The sequence below is a fragment of the Anser anser genome (genome assembly GCF_964211835.1).
Source record: "Anser anser genome assembly, chromosome: 10".
Classification (NCBI taxonomy): Eukaryota; Metazoa; Chordata; class Aves; order Anseriformes; family Anatidae; genus Anser; species Anser anser.
In genome coordinates, this window is record NC_139730.1 from 20,681,626 (window position 1) to 20,700,570 (window position 18,945).

At 35.4% G+C, this 18,945-nt stretch overlaps 1 protein-coding gene and 1 long non-coding RNA gene across 9 annotated transcripts in view; one reads left to right on the top strand and one right to left on the bottom strand.

The window, feature by feature from the left end:
• Nucleotides 1-18,945, bottom strand: part of DMXL2 (Dmx like 2) — a 55,354-nt gene that overhangs the window by 17,446 nt on the left and 18,963 nt on the right. For all 7 annotated transcript variants that reach the window (XM_083850073.1, XM_083850071.1, XM_083850070.1 and 4 more), the window contains 16 exons: nt 18,490-18,767; nt 17,612-18,308; nt 16,292-16,413; nt 15,139-15,228; nt 13,030-13,147; nt 12,184-12,303; nt 11,564-11,791; nt 9,120-10,799; nt 8,727-8,837; nt 7,805-7,974; nt 6,409-6,506; nt 6,087-6,252; nt 4,882-5,146; nt 3,055-4,154; nt 1,805-1,996; nt 171-247 (listed from right to left, as the gene is read on the bottom strand). In XM_083850073.1, the coding sequence (XP_083706199.1) occupies nt 171-247; nt 1,805-1,996; nt 3,055-4,154; nt 4,882-5,146; nt 6,087-6,252; nt 6,409-6,506; nt 7,805-7,974; nt 8,727-8,837; nt 9,120-10,799; nt 11,564-11,791; nt 12,184-12,303; nt 13,030-13,147; nt 15,139-15,228; nt 16,292-16,413; nt 17,612-18,308; nt 18,490-18,767 (5,512 nt within the window). The remainder of the gene's footprint in view (nt 1-170; nt 248-1,804; nt 1,997-3,054; nt 4,155-4,881; nt 5,147-6,086; nt 6,253-6,408; nt 6,507-7,804; nt 7,975-8,726; nt 8,838-9,119; nt 10,800-11,563; nt 11,792-12,183; nt 12,304-13,029; nt 13,148-15,138; nt 15,229-16,291; nt 16,414-17,611; nt 18,309-18,489; nt 18,768-18,945) is intronic.
• LOC310904868 lies at nt 128-13,629 on the top strand. 2 transcript variants are annotated; one of them, XR_014588652.1, is made up of 5 exons: nt 128-265; nt 717-1,689; nt 9,151-9,276; nt 11,603-11,746; nt 13,449-13,629. It is a non-coding gene; the product is annotated as an uncharacterized lncRNA (long non-coding RNA). The 2 variants fall into 2 exon arrangements; XR_014588653.1 differs by having other exon boundaries at nt 254-1,689.

Sequence of the window (18,945 nt, forward strand, 5' to 3'; positions counted from 1 at the left end):
TATAAAACTGATTTGGAGTATCAAAGCTAACAATGTGTAAGCTGTATAATTATCTACAGCCATACACAGCAATTTAATCGCTTTTCTTAGACACAAGCATGAAGGATTTCCATTTTGGATGCACGAAGTATACTCCAAATGTAGGACTGTAAGAAAACTTCTATTTGTACCTGTAACTGTGGCTGTCACACAGTGCTTGATAAATGGAAGCAGAAAGTGAAGCTGCTAAAGAATGAAGCGTGTACACCTAAAATAAAAACAGCTGGTAAGTTATATATAAATTATACATAAATGGTGTGTAAACCGCATTTCTTTCTAAAAAGCATTTGAAAATGTGTTATACAGAAATCTCCTAGTTTTAAACCAAGTGCAGGAAATGGTAATTAAAAATAACCTTAGGTTTACAATACAGTATTTTAAAAATTCAACTGATTGATGGAGATTAGTCGATAACAGTCAAAATCTAAACATACGTATTCTAATATTATGTCATCTAATATTACGTCAAGATAACTGACTTTATAGAACTCTCACAATGCTGTAATAATGATTTCTATAGTAGGAATGGTTCTTGGAAGCCATATTATATGACATCATAGCTCAATATAGTATTAGTTGCTTCATACGCGTAATACAAAAGTTTGTGTAATTGTATGATTATTTTATTATATATATAATCTCTTTTTCACCTCAGTTTTATGCTTAAAATTTTTCAGGAGTCTCTCAGTAACATGAATAGTACTCCGTTAGTGCCTTGCAATGCAGCAGAAATGCTCTAGTTCTTAAATAGAAGAAGAAATGCAAAAATTTCTTAGAAAGTCTGATGGAATCCAAAGTGTGACGAAAATGGTAATGTGAAACTGCTAAAAATGTAAGCTTGTAAGCTTTTTTTAAAATCAGTTCTTTGTTTCCAACTTTTCCTACCATCTATTTAATAAGATGTTAGATCTCAGATTACAGATATAAATCATCTAAAGGGTTTTGCAGTTAGTAAGTGTCAGTTTTCTCTGAACTCTCTTTTAAATAAAAATGCATGTAAAATGTGAGTTTTTAGAGTTAAAAAGATGCTTACTATTGCATAATGAGTAAATGAGAAATAAATGAGGTTGGGTTACAGTTTTAGAAATCTTTAACTGACTTGCAATGGGACAACCCACTTAGTTTCCTATTTCTTCTCTACTTTCATCTAGTCAATAGAAAATCAAATTCATTTAATGAATATGAGTACTGATCTAAATGCACAATCTAATGATTTAGCATCTTACTAATTAACTATGCAATAGTCTTGGGCTATTTGGCTTTTTTCTCCCTCTACTTAATGAATCTGAACAGTCTTTATTCACTGTAGGGTATGGAGCCAGATAAAGTAATTCATCACAACTCCAGGAAAATCAGTACAACTGGAGAAATTTGTGCTGGAGTAAGATTTATAGTTATGAGAAAGCTGTATCTTACAGCCTCCCATCTCTACTTTCATAATCTCCCTTCCAGATTTGACCTGGATGATGACAGTTATAGGATCATGATTAAGAGCACGAATTCAGTACTTTAGTGAACATCCAAACTTGGAATATTTTCCTGAGAATGACTGACCAGAATTTGGATGAAAGGGAACTAACCAGATTCCAAAAAATGTCAGAAAACAAGTGGTTATCTACCATTTTCAGTTCTCTAGGCTTAAGGGAGAAGGTCAGTATTGTGAAAGGGGTAAGTGCTGAAAAGTTAACTCATACGCTATTTTTGCGGGCTTTCTCCCCATTTTATAAATAATCATTTAGCCTTTTCTGAGAACTGTTTTCGTTACCTTGACGTCTTCAATATTAGGATGTGGTGGTGATTTCATCTGCACAATAGTGTAAAGAATATCATGGATGTGGTTGTTTAAATACAGCACAGGATTAGCTATCACAGTTTTTGTGGATGCTATGCTTGCAGAAAGCAATGGTAGCGTTGTGGGTAATGGAAGTGGAGACTGAAGTTGCTTTACAGTAGTTTCCTGTTTAAAAGAAAAGATTGCATTTAAAATGATTACTTTGAGAACAAACAAACAACAACAATGAAAAACAGTAATTTTATTTATACTTTTTCTAGGGTTATTTATTCTCTTCCACTGACATCTACTCAGTAAATTCTTATTTACTGTAAAAACACGAATGACCTGACAGCCAAGTTTGCTCGAACACTTTTTGATTTAGTGCAGGAAAAGTATTTTTATGTAGTTCATTAAGAAGTGTTGGGATTGTCTACTTAAAAACAGCAACTAGATGTGCACTTGTAGTAGCATGGGTTGACATAGTAGTGACTGATCTGAGTTTAATAATAAAAGCCAAATTTGCATTAATCTGCATTTCTCAAGTGAAAAAGAACAGGTTTTTTTTCATTCCTCCCCCCCCCCCCCCTTTTAAAATGACAGACTAAGTCCACCGCCACCAAAACACTCAACTATTGCTCCTGTTTTAAATGTGAAAAACCTGGGACCGGAGCCAGGTAAGTGATTTGCCCAATATCAGAGTATTTGCTCAGACTAGTCACTAACATTTGCTGGAAAATATCTATTTCTGTATGAAATAAATGTAGAAAATGCCATAATATAGTAAAAGGGAGCACTACACTGTCTGACTTGGTATTATTTGTTGAGCCTTGACACTAAGATCCCACCCCTTATAGCCCCCTTGCAGTGATTTGCAGAGGTGTAAAGAATGAGATTTTATCATACTTCATCAACTGTGAATTTAACTTATAGTTTTGATCACAATATACCTATATACCTATATAATAATTTCATTGCAACATAAATATAATGCTGCAGCTACTACATATACAGCAACATTTATGTACCATAATTACAAGTAACGTAACCCTCTAACAGATTCTGAAGAACCAAATAACCAGGATGTGGATACACAAAACTCTAAAATACCAAGTTCTCGCCCCAAACACATTAGACTTGCAGAACATGAGGTATCTATCTAGGCACAAACATAAGCATTTGACAAAACTGTCAGTCCAGAACTGTTCAGACTTGTTAAAGTAAATTATTTTAATTTGCTTTACCTGCTGTGACTCTTGCAGCAAAAATTTCAGCTCCATTCTTACAGATGCTAAACCACCACCTTGTGCTCCATGAAGACTACAATAACTTAGAAAAACTCTTAGAAGAGCTTGGTTCTTCTGCAGCCACCACTTTCGTCTTTCAGCATGTTCTCGTTTCGCTTGTAACCTACGTCTTTCTATCTGGTGCCGTTCATAGGAACCAATGTCTGGCTTATCCATAATATCCTCATGATCAAGTAGATCCCCATTTACTTTGGTATATGTTTTACAGTAGTCTTCGCCACCTGTTTCATGGTTGCATATTTCATGCATAGCAGCGATCTCTTTTTCAAGCCAGTTGTACAGCTGAAATCGGAGTTTTCCTCCATCTACCTCATAACCTGTAGCCAAAGTCCTCAGTTCAGTCATTAGGATCTTCAAACAGGCTCTGAACTTGAGTTGTTCAGCAATAACATCAACCTCAGTGTCTCCAGTATCAGAAATCTCTCCATGTGGTGTTTGTGAGACATTAGTGTCTGAGGTTTTCTTATCTTGTTCTTCATTCTCGGAACTGGATTTTGAATTTTTCATCATTATGCCAACATCCTTATCCTCATCGTCTGACTCACTTTTGTCTTCACCCCAGTCAAGAGTAAGAGGCTCATCATCAAATTTTACTGCTGGCTGACTCCAGTCAAATTGTGCTGAAGATTCAACAGTACCCTCCAGAGCAAAGGAAGTTGAAATTGGCTTTGACCAGTCTATATCACCACTTCCAGCACCACCCCCTAGGGCTTTGGAATCTTGAACACCAGCCTGTACTGGAGGACTAGATACATCTTTCTCTGTAGTTATAGTAGACTTTTTTCTTATTTTTGGAATTTTGGAAAGAACTTCAAGGGCTAGTACAGGACAACCCACTTTAAAGTGAGCATTTGCAGTAGTGAAGAATAATTTTCTTTCTATAAGATTAATTTTATCAACAAAGCTTTTTTCAGTTTTTAGACCTAAGGTGGCCAAAGTCCCTTCTGGTGAGCTGAAGTATCTTCTGATGAGCAAAGGGTGGGTCCGAAGATAATTGTAAAAACTGAATACCACAGGATTGCATGACTTGACAATAACTAAGGAATTAAACAGATATGACATCTATTGACAATGGCTTTCAAATGGTATTATTTTGCTTTGCACTATTTCCTGCATTACAAAGATGTGTTAAAACACAAAACCAAAGACAGTTTGGGGTCTAGTTGCCAAAACAAAACAAAAGTATTACTTACTCCCCACAAAAAGATTAAAGATATGAGCTGGATGAGTAGAAAGATAAGAATTTCTCACATTTGCTTCACTCCTATATTCCACTCACCTAAGCCTACAAGAAGCTGAGAAGGCCAGACAGATGGATATTTTCCTAGGGGAGGGAATACACTATAGAAATGTATGGAGCCACCTATCTGTCACTTAACATTAATCTCAAAAGAGACGGGATAGGAAGCCCTGCTTGACAATGCTGATTCCTAGAAGCAAGAATGAGAATTTGAAGTCTGCTGGAAAAGACTAACCAGCACTAAGTAGTAGAGAGGTATTGCAGGGAAGTACCAAACAAGGAAGGCCCTCCAGAGTTTATCTGACAGCAAAACTAAGTTCAATACAGGGGGGTTGGAGAGGAGCCCCTGGAAGAAATTGGGGAAAAAAAAATGAAGAAGAAATTGAGTGGGCTAGTACATAATCCAGTAAATGATTTCAGCATAATGGCATTTCAAGAAAAGGGAGTACGTGCATACAAAGAAAGTATTACCCCTTCTCTACTCTGTCTTAGAGAATTCCATCAGACTAATGTTTTCTCCTTACCTGGGTTTTCATCGTCATCTTTAGGTGTTTGTTCCAGTAAAGTGTCCAGTGCTCTAGTGTAATCTTTCATTATCCAGTATGCAATGCTTCTCAGAAATGGATCGGAATGCAATTTAGTACAGCTGAACCCAGTTCCATCTTTATGGCAACCCAAAATTTTTTCATGAAGAATGGAGGTATATGTGGCAGAGGTTTCAAACTCTGATTCGTATAAACGAGCAATAACCATAGCCAACTGGATGTCTTCCATTTTCTCAAGGCACACCTATGATAAGAAAGGGGGGAAAAGGTCTCTTTATAAGGAAAAGTTTGTTTTTTAAAACAACAATGAAGTGAATAGCAATATATGTTTACAGAACAGATTTTTTCTCTCATATCTTATCTTTCATGTATATATTGATCTTTGAGTCAAAAATGTGGTGAGATATATCCAAATGACATTTTCTTCCATATTTGGGAAGAGGTGTTCTGACTTCTATTTCAGCAATTCTAGTATGCATGGCAGTACATCAGCATGACAAAAAATAATATACCAGTAGTAAAGACGTTATAGCTAGTCGAATAAACTTAGCTTCCAACTTTAATGTTAGCACATCACTGGAAAGATTTTCTTCCACTGACTCATCTGCAGAAATGTACTTTCACAGGTAAAGACTCACTGACTGCATACAATAGGAAGGATAAATAAAAGTTCTCTAATTTTCATTCTCTCCTGAGATATGTTGCCTAAGTTATGACCCTGCTGACAACTCTCACCTCGCTTTTGGCAGGAAACATCACAGCTCCACTAAAAAGGGATTATCAGGATGCTTCAGAAGAGCTCTCTGATTTCCTTTTTTTTTTTTTTTTTAACTTGATGTTCTAACATTAGGGAATGCAGAACAGTTGGAAACTGAACAGAGCATTGCAACAACTTAATTACAACAAACCAAAGTTTTGCCAGCAGGGTTATGACTGCTCTTCCCAGGAGCCATTCTACTGAGAACTGATTTATTTGAATACTTCTGGCCTTCAGATCAGCTTCTAAGCTGTTTTTAACAGTAGTGTGAAAGTAAATGGCATGTCTACAGGGCACAAAGGGGTCACGTATAGACACACCCTTCCTGCTGCCACACTTTCTGAAAAAGAGCACCAGAACAGCTTTTAAGGATGCAGTTACAAAGTTCAAACTAGAAACTGAAACATAATTTCTCAAAAGCTAATACCTCTATAGCATCTTTCAGTGAACCTGCTAGCAAGAAAAATGCAGCTGATTGTTCGAAGCGTTGTTTTCCCAACAAAGCAAAAGCATTTTTTAAAGCAGCTTTTCGCCATCTGTCTTCACTGAAGTTGTGGCTGAAAAAGGCAGTCATCTTTTCATCGTGCTGGGACCTGCATAAAGAAATGCAATATATACAACTTCTTATTATACAACCTTAGGATACAATCAATTGAACAACACCAATTAAACTCTAATCCTGAATGAGTTCTGTTTTGCATTCCTGGTTCAATTATGATTTAATCAAACTTACAGTTAGTAGAACTCACCTAAACAGACCCCACACCACTGCCTTTTTCTTCATAGCAAGATAAAAAAGTGCAGCATCTAAGGCATCATTGTTCCTCTGGAATGAAGCTTTTGCAACCTATAGTAAGCAAAATCTAGTATTATTACTGCAAATATAAAACTTGCTTTTAGCATAAGAACATATGTTCTCTGTCAGAGAGGATGGTCTGGGCGACCGCATTATTTATATAAAGCAACAATAATTTCTTTCAGAATGTTTTGCAGAAAGTAATTTTTTGATAGGTGACAGTTCATTACATAGTTAATGTTCTTAAGGTTCAGAAAAACAGCACTACTGCAGATATTAACACCCCCCCATCACTACAGTGGGACATTACAACTGTGAAAATAAAAATCTTTTCCTCAAAAGTGTTACAGTGACTTATACTATTAGGTGAAGTTCCTCTTGCAATTCATTATTTACATATTTGTAAGCTAATACAAGTATTTCTTTAATGACCATTTTTTTTTCCCCTGTATAGGACTCAGTGATGTAATTGCATTAGATTTAGAGGACTAGAACAATTAAGTTTTGCTCCTGGATTCATCGAATATCCTGTAACACTAAAATAAATTATTTTTACTACCTCTGAAATATAGTAAACTATGAAGTTCCACAAACAATTCAAAGAGTACATTAATTGTTGTAATTCAGAGCAAAGACTAGTAATAAATCAAATCCATCAAACTTGTTAAGAAAGCTGAAAATCTTATTAAATTAAGAATTTAAATCTCTTGGATACCTACGGGAAACATTTTAAAATAATATCTAAAAAATATACTGCATTTTATCTATTATTACAGCTCCCATAAAAAACTCTGCATGAAAATGGGATTTGATGTTATTTTGGTTTTATATAATATAGGTGTATATTTCTATAAAACACTATTTTTGGGACTCTCCAGAAAGGAGTAAAACCTGCACTTATTTTCTGCTCAGGCCTTTTATGCTGTATACTATTTTATTATCAAAACCAACAGAATTGACAAGAGGATTTTTTATGTATTTTTTTCTTGAATAATACTTTTTAAAATGATTATTTCTTAAATAAGACCCAGTATTGAATAATTTCCTGTTTCATCAATAGATATATGCTGTCACATATATCTGAAGAAGGATTCTTCTTAAAATAGAGTAATATAATCTTAAACATACTGTGAAATGAAATGGCTTTCCTAACTCAAATGTGGTAAATCAGAACTGCCAACATTATCTGACAGTACTAATGTTTCGGTGCTGGATGTGGAAAAAAACCCACAAAACTGTTAAAATAGTAGCTGGGCTGGAGTGCAAAGGGATCTCCTCTACACAAGTCTTCCTAAGTATCTGTTAGAGCATAACAGCACATAACTATATTTGTAAGCAATAAAAGATACCTTTTCAATACACCTTCGGAGTGTGTTGATATTCCTGACCCACCAACCTATACCCATAGCTCTTAATTCAGACCACTGTGGGTCTCCCTTCTGGATAGCTGGAATCATGTTGATCAACTCCTCCTCAGCCTCAGAATGAAAAGCCCATGCAAAATGGCAAGTAGACAGGCCTAAACAATAACATAATAAATTTCAGAAAATTAAAACTTGTTAATAAACAAATGGAATATGTCAGAGGCAAAGTGGGATTTTTGCAAAGAGTGTTGGTAGATGTGAGAGGGACTGTTTGTCACAACCGTTCAAGGAGCAGTCGAAGCATCTTTTTTCTTTCTCTCTTTGAAATGTATGTTTCTCTTTGGTGCTTCCTCCATTCCTTTCCAGCACCCTGTTCATATACGTTCTTGAGTTTCGTATGGTGTTAGAAGCAAAAATATGTTATCTCAGAGACAGACCCATCCTGGCCCAGAAACCTTTCTGTATGCTCTTGAGGCAGTAATTGTTTTTCTTTCCTGTATTTCACAACAGCATTTACTCAGAGCAAGAAAAAAACCTGCTGTGATGAAAATAATAAAATTATCTTAGAGGGAAGATAAGAAATGTATTTCTGTAAAGCAAACCCTTCAGTCCTCCAGCAGAAACAATGTAAAATATGATACAATTTGTATGTTATCTGGTTGGGGAAATTATTCATGCTCAAACTGAATGGCACAGAATCTCTCTTCTATTCTAGAGCTTTACATTTTTGTCTGTTCACAGTGCATGCAGGGAAGCATATACTTTGCAAGACAAGGGCCTTAATGGATCAGGTGTCATCTAAAATTAATATGGAGATAATAAAAGTATCACAATATAAATCAAATATTATCAGGTCCTGTCAGCTCAACTGGATAAAATGAAAGTAATGCCACATTCCAAGAATTACCTTGGTGAAGTAGCTGTACTCGATACAGAGGTGGTAGTGATGTCAGAAGGCAGGTGTGCAAGCGCATAGCCAACAAATATCGTAAGCCACATTCATCTAAAGTATCTCTTCCTGTAAAATACAAAATACTGACTTTAGAATATGGAGATGACTACATGGGCATATATATGACTATGCAGCATGTAAGGAATGTATGTTTCTAAATTTGCTGTTTGCGATGAAGTTATTATGCTTGAAATACAGAGATTTATAAAGTGGTTTTTGCTCTACTGTATCTAATATGAATAACTGACACTAGCTTTCAGCTTTTTTAACCCCAAAATACTCAAGGAGTAAGTTTGCCTTAGCTGGGAAGAGCAAGAATGTTAATTTAATAATATGCTTGTTACTAACCTGAGTAATTCTTATCTCTGTTCTCATCTAGTTCAGTGCTTGTTGTTGCCACAGTGTCTGCCAAAGCTACGAGGAACATCTGCTCTAGTCGAGTGAGGCCTGGCAGACTTGAGTGCATCAGGTGACTTGAAAGGACACTGGCATGTTCTCGGCCAAAGTAAGTCGGACCATACTGTGAGAGATTAATAACTTTGGATTTACTCTCCCTCTTTTCAGGCTCGAAATCAATAAAGTCATCAGTTGTAACAGGCTGAATCTGGAATAGATCCGAGTACTGATCCTCTGTTTTTCTTTTAGCATGATCTTCAGACCCCTGAGGTATTTTAGAAGTTTCTTCAGAAACATAAGTGGCATCTTGATCTGCAGCAAGCAGAGCATAAAGTGGCAGTGGGGGAATGGAATCTATCTCTGTGTAGTCTCGAGTACCATCTTTTCCAGCTGTGATGGTATCCTTTGCAGTACTACCACTTACACTAATGGTGCGAGAAAGATGGCGTTTAGGACCAGTTCCTTCTCCAGCGTCTGTGTCTTTAACTATTGCGACTTCTCCAGCAATACATTTAACTAAATGTGACAGAATGGCTTTGGCTCGGCGAACTTTACCCAGATCCATAAGTTCTAATAGCTGGGTTGGATGATACTGAGGGAGAGTAGGTGAAAGAACATGAGCAGCTTCAAAAAGGCCTCCATCTTGAATTACAGTTGGAGTGCCAAAAACATCATCCACAATACCTGCCCCATCAATTACACTGGTCTTCTTTGCTATCAAGCTTGCTTTGAGTGGATCTTGAGTTGCTGGGTCTTCAGTAGTGAAAACATCATTTTCACCATCACCAAACTTGACAGCGTGTTTCCACTGTGCATAAACATGCATTTCACAGTCCATTCCCACCACCAGTATACCATCTCTCACCCATGAGAGAGAAACAGGCAGTGAAGGAGTGCCATCTACAGATGATACCAAATCAATCGATCTAAGCAACACCCACTTTGACTTTATACCTTGTTTTATGCTTCCACCTAGTGGTAAAGTAATGACAGCTACACCCTCTTTGCTGCTTGTTTGATCTGTTACAATTCCTGAAAGTCTTCCGTACATGAAGATGTTAGCACCAACTCCAACTGTCAAAATATGTGAACCATCTTCTTTTGATACCCAATCCAAATGCACCAAATGCTTGATACTGGGCACCAGGTATTTGTCTTTATTCAAAAATGCATCTGATTTACTGTAAACAAATAAATTACTATCTACACTGACCCTTGAATCAAGTACACTTCCAACCCTAACTAAATCATCCAGATGAATTGTCTGTTCCAAAACCCATTCTGATCCTCCTGTAGACTCACACTCAAGTATACAAACATGCATGGAAAATTCTTTTGAAACAAAACCGTTATGCTGTACAGGTTGTTTGTATGCTACTGCAAGACGTCCTGTGTAAGAACAGCTAACGGCAACTGGCCTTCCTACTATGGTGACTGTACTGCTGTTGTCTGCTCCTTCATCATTCATTAAAGGCCATTTTCTCCAATGGTATCTTTCCCTTTCTTCATTTTTGCTGTTCAGGTCTTTCTCTATAGTACATCTCCAGAATCGCACTCTGTCGTCTGAACATGATGTTACTATCAAATAAGGTGCAAGGCAGACTGGATATATTGATGAAGAGCTCAAATGACCTGAAGTCAGAACAAACATTTAGTATCAGTAATAAAAGTCAAATACCTATATGAGACAGACACAACATTGTAACTACTAATAGAGAACTTTTCAATTTGGTATGTGGTTTTTTTTTTCTTTCTTTTTTTTTTTTGTAATTTGGAGCTGGGTAAGGGCAAATGTTTTAAGACTGATAACAGTCTTAACAGTTTAGATATTAATCATCTGCAGTTCTGGTCACTATTCAAGGAAAATAAACTTGAACTAAACTAATTCTGAAAAGGATTGTTAGAATAATAAAGAAATACAAAGCTTTAATCAGATGCAATAAGGGAAATTAAGATTAGGCTTGTGTAGCCTACCGAAATGAAACCTAAGAGGGGCACTTAAGAATATTATGAGAGACACAGAGACAAACAGACAGAAGTAGACGGGGTAAGTACAACAAGTTAACAGAAAAAAAAAGCATCATATACTCATCAGATTAATGTTGGCAGGTGAACAAGTGGGTATAAATTGATCATAAATAAAGACTAGAAGTTTCCAGTCATTAAAGCAGTAAGTTTCACAAAAAGCTTTTCTATGAGGACTTGATACAATTAAGAAACGAGTGATTTGCAAAATGCACATTTTTGATTTGAGAGACATAGACATGGATTTGAGAGCGCCTGTTTAGTCCCATGTTGCCTGTATCAGTTAATCAAGAGAGTGATAGGCTGAGAATATACTAGCTTATGAACTAGCAGATAAATTAGTGGATTAATTAGAAAAAAGTTAAATTTACCTGCTGAAGGAGTTGCTCTTATTACTTCTACACCAACAGGAAGATCCAGTGGTTGGCTGTATACAAGTCTGGAGCTCAGAATGAGCTTACTAGCAGTCTGAAGATTAGCGATTGATGAAGATCGTGGAATGGGACTTACGCCAGGTGATATATCTGGAGAAGAATCTACAGTCTTCTGTTCAGGTACACTAAGCTTATTCTCTGATAAAGTAGTTTCAGTGGTTTTTGCTATATAAAAGAAAAATCATTGCAAACAGTGTTAAAATGTTTGTATGTGTGGACAAAGCATAAACATGCTATAATCGGATGTTTTTCTTAGCATTGCTTCAGTTATGCAGAAAATAATTATATCGTGTATTGGCTGCTTAGTTTTACTGCAAATAATTTTATGCTATGATTACTCATTTTTAAGATATCCATAGTATTCTGAAATACTGAGAGTTTAAAATAAAGAATCCAATGCTTAAGTCAAATTTTCATATTGTCATAGCTATAGAATGCAACCCATATTTGCAAGAAACCTTACTCCTTCTATTGCTTCTAGAACACCAAGCCTCAAATTTTCTGTCATGTTACTTAAATGTTCATCTCCAAGAAAATACAATTACTCACTCACTCACCTAAACAGGCTTGCACAGATTTGAGATGAAGATGCCACATCTGAAGAACAGAACAGCCATTACTATCTTTTTCAATTACTACTAGGTAGAACTTTTCTGAAAAAGGCGGTGGACGATACCCTGTAATTTAAACACATTACCATAATCATGAAGTTTACATTCAACAATTGATAAAAACTGATACTAAAAAAATATTTTTTCCTCTTTGAAATTGTTTGATTACAAAACAAAATACTCAAACGGTACTATTAATAACATTTCAATCAATATTTAGTTTGTTCAGAGCTATAGAAGACTTAGTAAAATAGAGACTGACTTACAGCCAACCTGAGTATTAATGACAAATCTAACTTATTAGATGTATTTGCCTTCCTAACCAATTTGAACTGCTCTGCTAGATTATAAAACAGTTTTCTCACAGTGCTTGCTTCCTTCCTTTTTTTTTTTTTTTTTTAAACTTTTAAGTCTAGTACCAAATTCCCCAGTTACTTTCTAGGATAAAAGGGAAAGTCAAGACATATGCACCTTATCACCTGGAACAACATATTAATTCAGGAAACACGCTTCTAGTCTACTTTGTACACATCTTTAAAATATAACACAAAGCATTTTGAAAAATAGACCTTGTCATACAAGTTAAAATATTTCACTGTAGGCAAATTAGAATAGTTTTATTTAATACCATTACCATGTAGACAATGATTTATATGAGCAATGTGAATCAGCCATTTCAGTGAATTCAATATATTCTCATTAAAAATGAATCTAGTAGATGTCTGCTAGATTTCAGTATTCTTTAAGAACAGTTTTGGTACCTACTTCATAGTAGTTATTCTTATACTATACCTTGTGATGGCTGGAAAAATATCTCAGTTTCCTTCCCTTCTACATCTTCCTTTTGTGGTTTGTATCCCAAAATGAAGTCTTCTTGAAAGACATGAAGTAATTGTGTGTTTGAGCCACACTGTAAAATCAAGCAGTAGTTATGCTTTCAGAATGGTATAACAACATTTTTTACAAACATAATTTTTTTGTACAATCTAACTATCGATTGAGGATAACTTTCTTTTATAATGCTGAAAACGATCTTAATACATCAGAAAAACAGAACAATTTCATCTCTTACATTAAGAACAGCATGTTCTAGAACCTATTGTGTATATATTCCAACAGTTTCAATGAAATCTACCATACTAGACTAATCTGTAATATTTTTGCTGAAGCTAATGACAGATTATTATTATTTTTATTATTATTTATTTTAGGTATCGAATAAAGGACTGTGGCAACAACTCTTAGACTTCTATCAATTTTCAGTGGAAAGATGACTGCAATGCACTGAGAAATCTGCTAAAAAAAAAATAAAAGGAAGAAACTGCTGATACTCCTTCTCTTAATAACTCAACAGCTGTTCCTCCTGACAGCAACAGACCTCTTTTCAGTACCTCCACCCCTCTACAAAGGAGGCTGCTGGCAGTGAAATCCATTTCTGCAGACAAGGAAAATGTGTCCCCCAAAGACAGCGACAGCAAAGTTTTCATGTTCTTGAACACATTTTTTTCCAGAGAAGCATGGAGAGGCATCTTCCTTCACACAGGTATTTTTGAAATCCTACCAGGATGAAATTGGCAAAAGCTGACTGACTCAATATAAAATGTGGGTTTTTTTAGAGCTTCAGCAGGTGCTATGGGGATAAAGGAGGTAGTGAGAGGATGCATGAATGACATTGGTATTATGGGAAAGTCTTTGGTCACCATCATGATTGGGATGCCCTCTAAGGAAACTGGATTCAGTGTTTTCTTGTAGAAGAGAGAGGGCTTCTTCCTGACTCCAGAGCTTGCAGCCCTTTTGAATCTTTGCAGGCTGTTTCTTCACATCCAAAGCTCCTCCTAGTCTCAGCCTCCCGAATTGATACATTGATTTCTACATTCATTTAAAAAAAAATTGGATACTGAAAAATAATAACCCAACTAACTTATTTACCATTTCTGTAGAAGTTGGTAAGGTCCAAAAATATTAATTAAGCTTTATACTAGGACATTAGAGGCTTGAAAGTATGACTAAGGAGCTAAAACACATAGAAAACATAAAAGACACCCAGGATGTCTTGCTATTGCCTTTCCCACAACATAGGTCTTATGTAGAAGACTGTTTCTTACCTCATAAGCTATTCCCTGTACTCCTCATGTCAAGTCATAAAATAATCTATAAAAATTCTAAAAAATATTTTGAAAACCTGAACTTAAAATTGAAGGTCCTATGTGATTAATACTTACAAGACAAAAAAAACCATCGTCAAATAGAGAAGTACTTCTTTGTATATATCAAAAATGTCTATATGTCTAAGTAAAAAATGGTAAAATAAATTATTTTCCCAGGCTGCAACCTAACAGAAAACAGCACTGGAACTTGCAAGATAGAAATAACAATACGAACTAAATTTGATAGTACTACCATTCAATCAATTCATTGATTGAAACATGTAGCTATATTAGTTAACAGGTAAAAGTGTGTCTTATGAGAAAGACACAACATTGTAAGTCATACAAGGCTATTATTACCACATTTTGGAAGACTTAAGTTGTAGTTTTTATTTTTTGTTGTTGGTGGTGGTCTTTTTGTTTGTTTGGGTTTCTGGAGGCAGTTGTTTTTTTTTTTTTCTTTCTTTAAATTACGATGGGTGTAAAGCAGTATTCAGTCAAGTTTATTTTAAACAATATTTATGCCTAGAAAATATTGTTACGCTCTATAACAACAGGCTTTGAGCTCCTAACAACTATAAGTTGTCTCACAAATACATTCAAGGCATCTCAACATTCACAAAAATTCAAGGCAGTCATTATCACCATAGAGAAATGTCCTCTCTTTTCTGTATTTTCAACAGATTAGGTTAATCAGCAACAAAGCTATTAAACAGTTTTATGTGATACCCTAAAGAATTAACCATTTATTTACTTTGTTAGTTATTGCATCAAGTTCAATAATGCACCCTGGTCGAGCAGTAGATTGTTGGCTCACAATGTTAAACACTTCCCCAATAAGTTTCTGAAACAGAGGAAAATGGGATGAGTTAGCATATTTTTTCTTCAGACAGAAGGAAATTGCAATCATTTACAATAAACTGATGCTATAATTTTCCTTGTTGCTGTAAATAGTAATAGCCTTCTCCCTGTTGTCATTTTGGCAGTTATGAATAATGCACTCGTCAGGACATTTGCACTGTTTTGAGTCTGCAGCTATTCATGGGGATAACATACCAATTTACATAGAAAGTAAATGTTTATTTAAAGACTTATCTTTTCATAATAACATAACAGTATAGGTACTATGAGAAACTCAAATACACTGCTTCACTTTTGTTTAAAGCTTCAGGTTTTGTCACAACACAGAAATAAATTAAAAAAAAATCAATACAGCTTATAAATAAATGGAATGTACTATTGATCTTTGCTGGACCATTCACAGTCATTGCTCCTGTAACAGGTTCCTCAGACTGATCTGAATACTGACAAGCTATAGCTTGCAGGATAGCTTAAAAAATAACAGAAGAACGGAAAAATGAAAAATGTGCTTATTTATACAGTAACAGTTACAAAGCCAGATTTTACTTTGCTCAGCCATAGAAATGAAACATAATAAAAGAACAGAAAGAATAGACTACAACAGAAAAAATAAGAGCCAATATTACCCTTAGCAATAACCTGCCCTGACTCCCTCCTATCCCATCATCTCTGTCCTCCCTCATATACACACCCTAGTGTGTAAGTGTATACACCCTAGTCTTTCTCTTCTATCTTCACCTGCCCACTTGCTCCTGACTCCCCTCTTCCGAGAAGACAAAGAAAAAAATCCCATTTTTTACTTTCACCACATACTACAAGTTGGGGAAACTTCTCAGGGATCTTTTGTTTCAGTTCAGCCACTTTTAGTAGTAATATCCACATTACTGTCTGCTAATGTTTACAGACATCTGCAAAACATGTAATTATACAAGCTAATATACAGACATGAGGAAAGAAGAAAAATCACTGGAGAGGGAAAAAAAAAGTTTAAAAGTTACATTAACTTTTATTTTAAAACTTTCAAGCCATTGCTACATAAAACTTACAGATGATTCAGGGTCAGATAGTTCATCTAGAAGTTTTCTTGCATCTACAACAGCTTGATAAAGTCTCAGGTTTTTGCCATCAGATGCAACAAAACAAGCACTAGCAGAGTTGCAGTATGTACCTACAGAAAACACAAAAATACTTTATAGTTAAAGAAAAAAATAGCATGAAATAGTATCACATAGTCAATTATAATCCACTTCACAATATCTGAATGTTTCTAACAATGACTGTCATAAAATACTGAAGCACAAATACCCCAAGAAATTATGTGCATTAAAACAAAGTTATTTAGACTTTGAAATAACTTTCTGCTCATTTATGTAACTAAAACTCCTCATAAACATTGAATAACCTAAGCAGAATTCATTATTGTTTATAACCATTGTTCACACATGCAAAAAACAATAGATAGTACACCTAAAAGAATGCTGCCTTTCTTTAAAATGATTACATTCTCTTCACTGTCACCTCCAAGGGAGGTGTTTGGAACTTGAGCTTAGGGACTCTAGCTTCCCTGGGTTCTTGGAGATGATTTAGAGTAGGAATCCAAGGTAAACTGTTTAGAATAGCTCCATTGTGGGATTGAGACAGCATAGAACATTAGTATGTGAGCAAAGGGATTTTTTTTTTAATTTTTAAATCAAAGAGCACTTTGAAAAAGCACATTTTAAAGCACATTTTAGATTTCTGAGGTTGCACAACATCTTTGACATCCATTTAAAAATTGCAAAGGTCAGATTGGCCTTAGTATAATAAAATATCCTGGCACTGTTAGTATAAAACTTAATAATGTGATATTCACAACACAATTTACATTTTAGTATTGTACACAACAACTACTACAACATCTTTATAAATAAAAAATAAGTATCTGAGTGGCTTAATAGATTAACATTTCTAGAAATTTTTCAATCAAGTGGTCCAATCACTAGTTCTGTTCAATCCACTGCCTCCTGCAACTGTATGAGGCCAACAATCCAGATACCTATACCATGTCAATGCAGACAGCACTCTGCAAAGTTGCCTAACGCACTGAGGAATGGGATCACCTTTTTCTGTTGTGAGACTGATTGCTACCTCACACAAAGAAGTTACTGCATGCCAGGTGATCCATGGTAACTACAATCTCTTAGCCCACATGAACTATGCTGTTTTAAAGTAGCTTAGTCTCAAATGAAGGAAGAATGTTCATTGGCACAATATAAAAAATTGCTGAAAAGTTAATATACTCCAAATACAACAGTAATTTATTTTGAAAAAATAGTTTTATGACCCCCAGTGTTAACTCTATATGGGATCATGCTAAGAATACTCACCAAGGCAATAGCTTGGAATAAGTGTTGGAAGCCAGGCTACATTAGAGAAAGCGGAGGTATGAAGAGAGTTAATTCTAGCCAACTCAGATACTCCTCCAGTGTACGACAAAGGTCCTATAGGGTCTACACGCCACAGAATCAGCTCGCTATAGATTGCATTTGGGTCATAGAATGTACGGGTTGCTGCATTTTTAAGTTGCTGCCTAGAAGAACCTTTCACATGTTTTATAGGATCCATTATTCTGTTTATTCTGTCAGAATCCTGAGAACTGTCTAATTCAGGAGTTAATAGAGCGTTGTGATGAGAAGATGTTAACAGTAACGGTAAAACAGAATGGCAAGCTAGATCATTAAGATGAAAACGGTGACCGCAGTACCTAAATTTATGTGAGACTGTTAGCACAGTAGTGAAAGCTGATTTATCAGCAAAAGTAACTGCCCACTGATTTAGAGAGCCATCTATATGTTTGGAAATCATCATCACTATGGGAGAAATTATATTCACATTTGTGCTGTTCTGAGCAAAGCCTGGTCCTTTACTTGCTAGGGTTTTCTCTGGAAAGTCCACTGTCTTCTGATGTACAGCATTACTGATATCTTTTAATAAGACAGGGCAAGCATACATCATAATATTTTTGCTAAGGGAACTAGCATCTCCTGAAGGAAATGCAACAGGAATCCTAGAAGAAAATGAAACCTGGAGGGGAAAAAAAAAAAAATTAGAATATAACAACCCAATGTAAGTCCAAATTAACGTCAACTGTTTCACAGGAATTAATTTAATTTCAAGTAATTCTGATGACCAGATTTAAATAGCAAGAACATAATGACTGTTCATTAAGATCATAAATAATAAAACAATTTCAAATATACGACACCTGAACTTGTCGAAAGATGCCTGGAGTGTGTTCATCTAAATACTTCACATGCCACACCAAAAAGGTACCATCAATAGGATGGATAGTAAAAAGCATATCTGGATTTCTGTTCCATTCAGTTAGGAGCAACTCAATTTTCCGATCTAACAAAACTGTTGGAAGAGGCATGCGTAGGCCTGCTGGTAGAGATGTTCTGGGGCTTCCCTCTCTTTCTCCATCTTCATGTTCTGAAGAACCTGTTCCAGTCCCTGTCTCTGATTCTCTATCTACAGACAAGTCTGCAACAGAAAATAAGGTGTTTTTTTTTTTTTTCAAATTGCAAGTATTGTCCTACTACAGTTTCCACTCCAAACAACAATATTTTAAAATCTGTTAATAGTGCTATCTCATAAGAACATTCAGGCAAATTGAAGGTAGAAACATCTTTCATCTATTTGTACAACAGTGAGAGGCCCT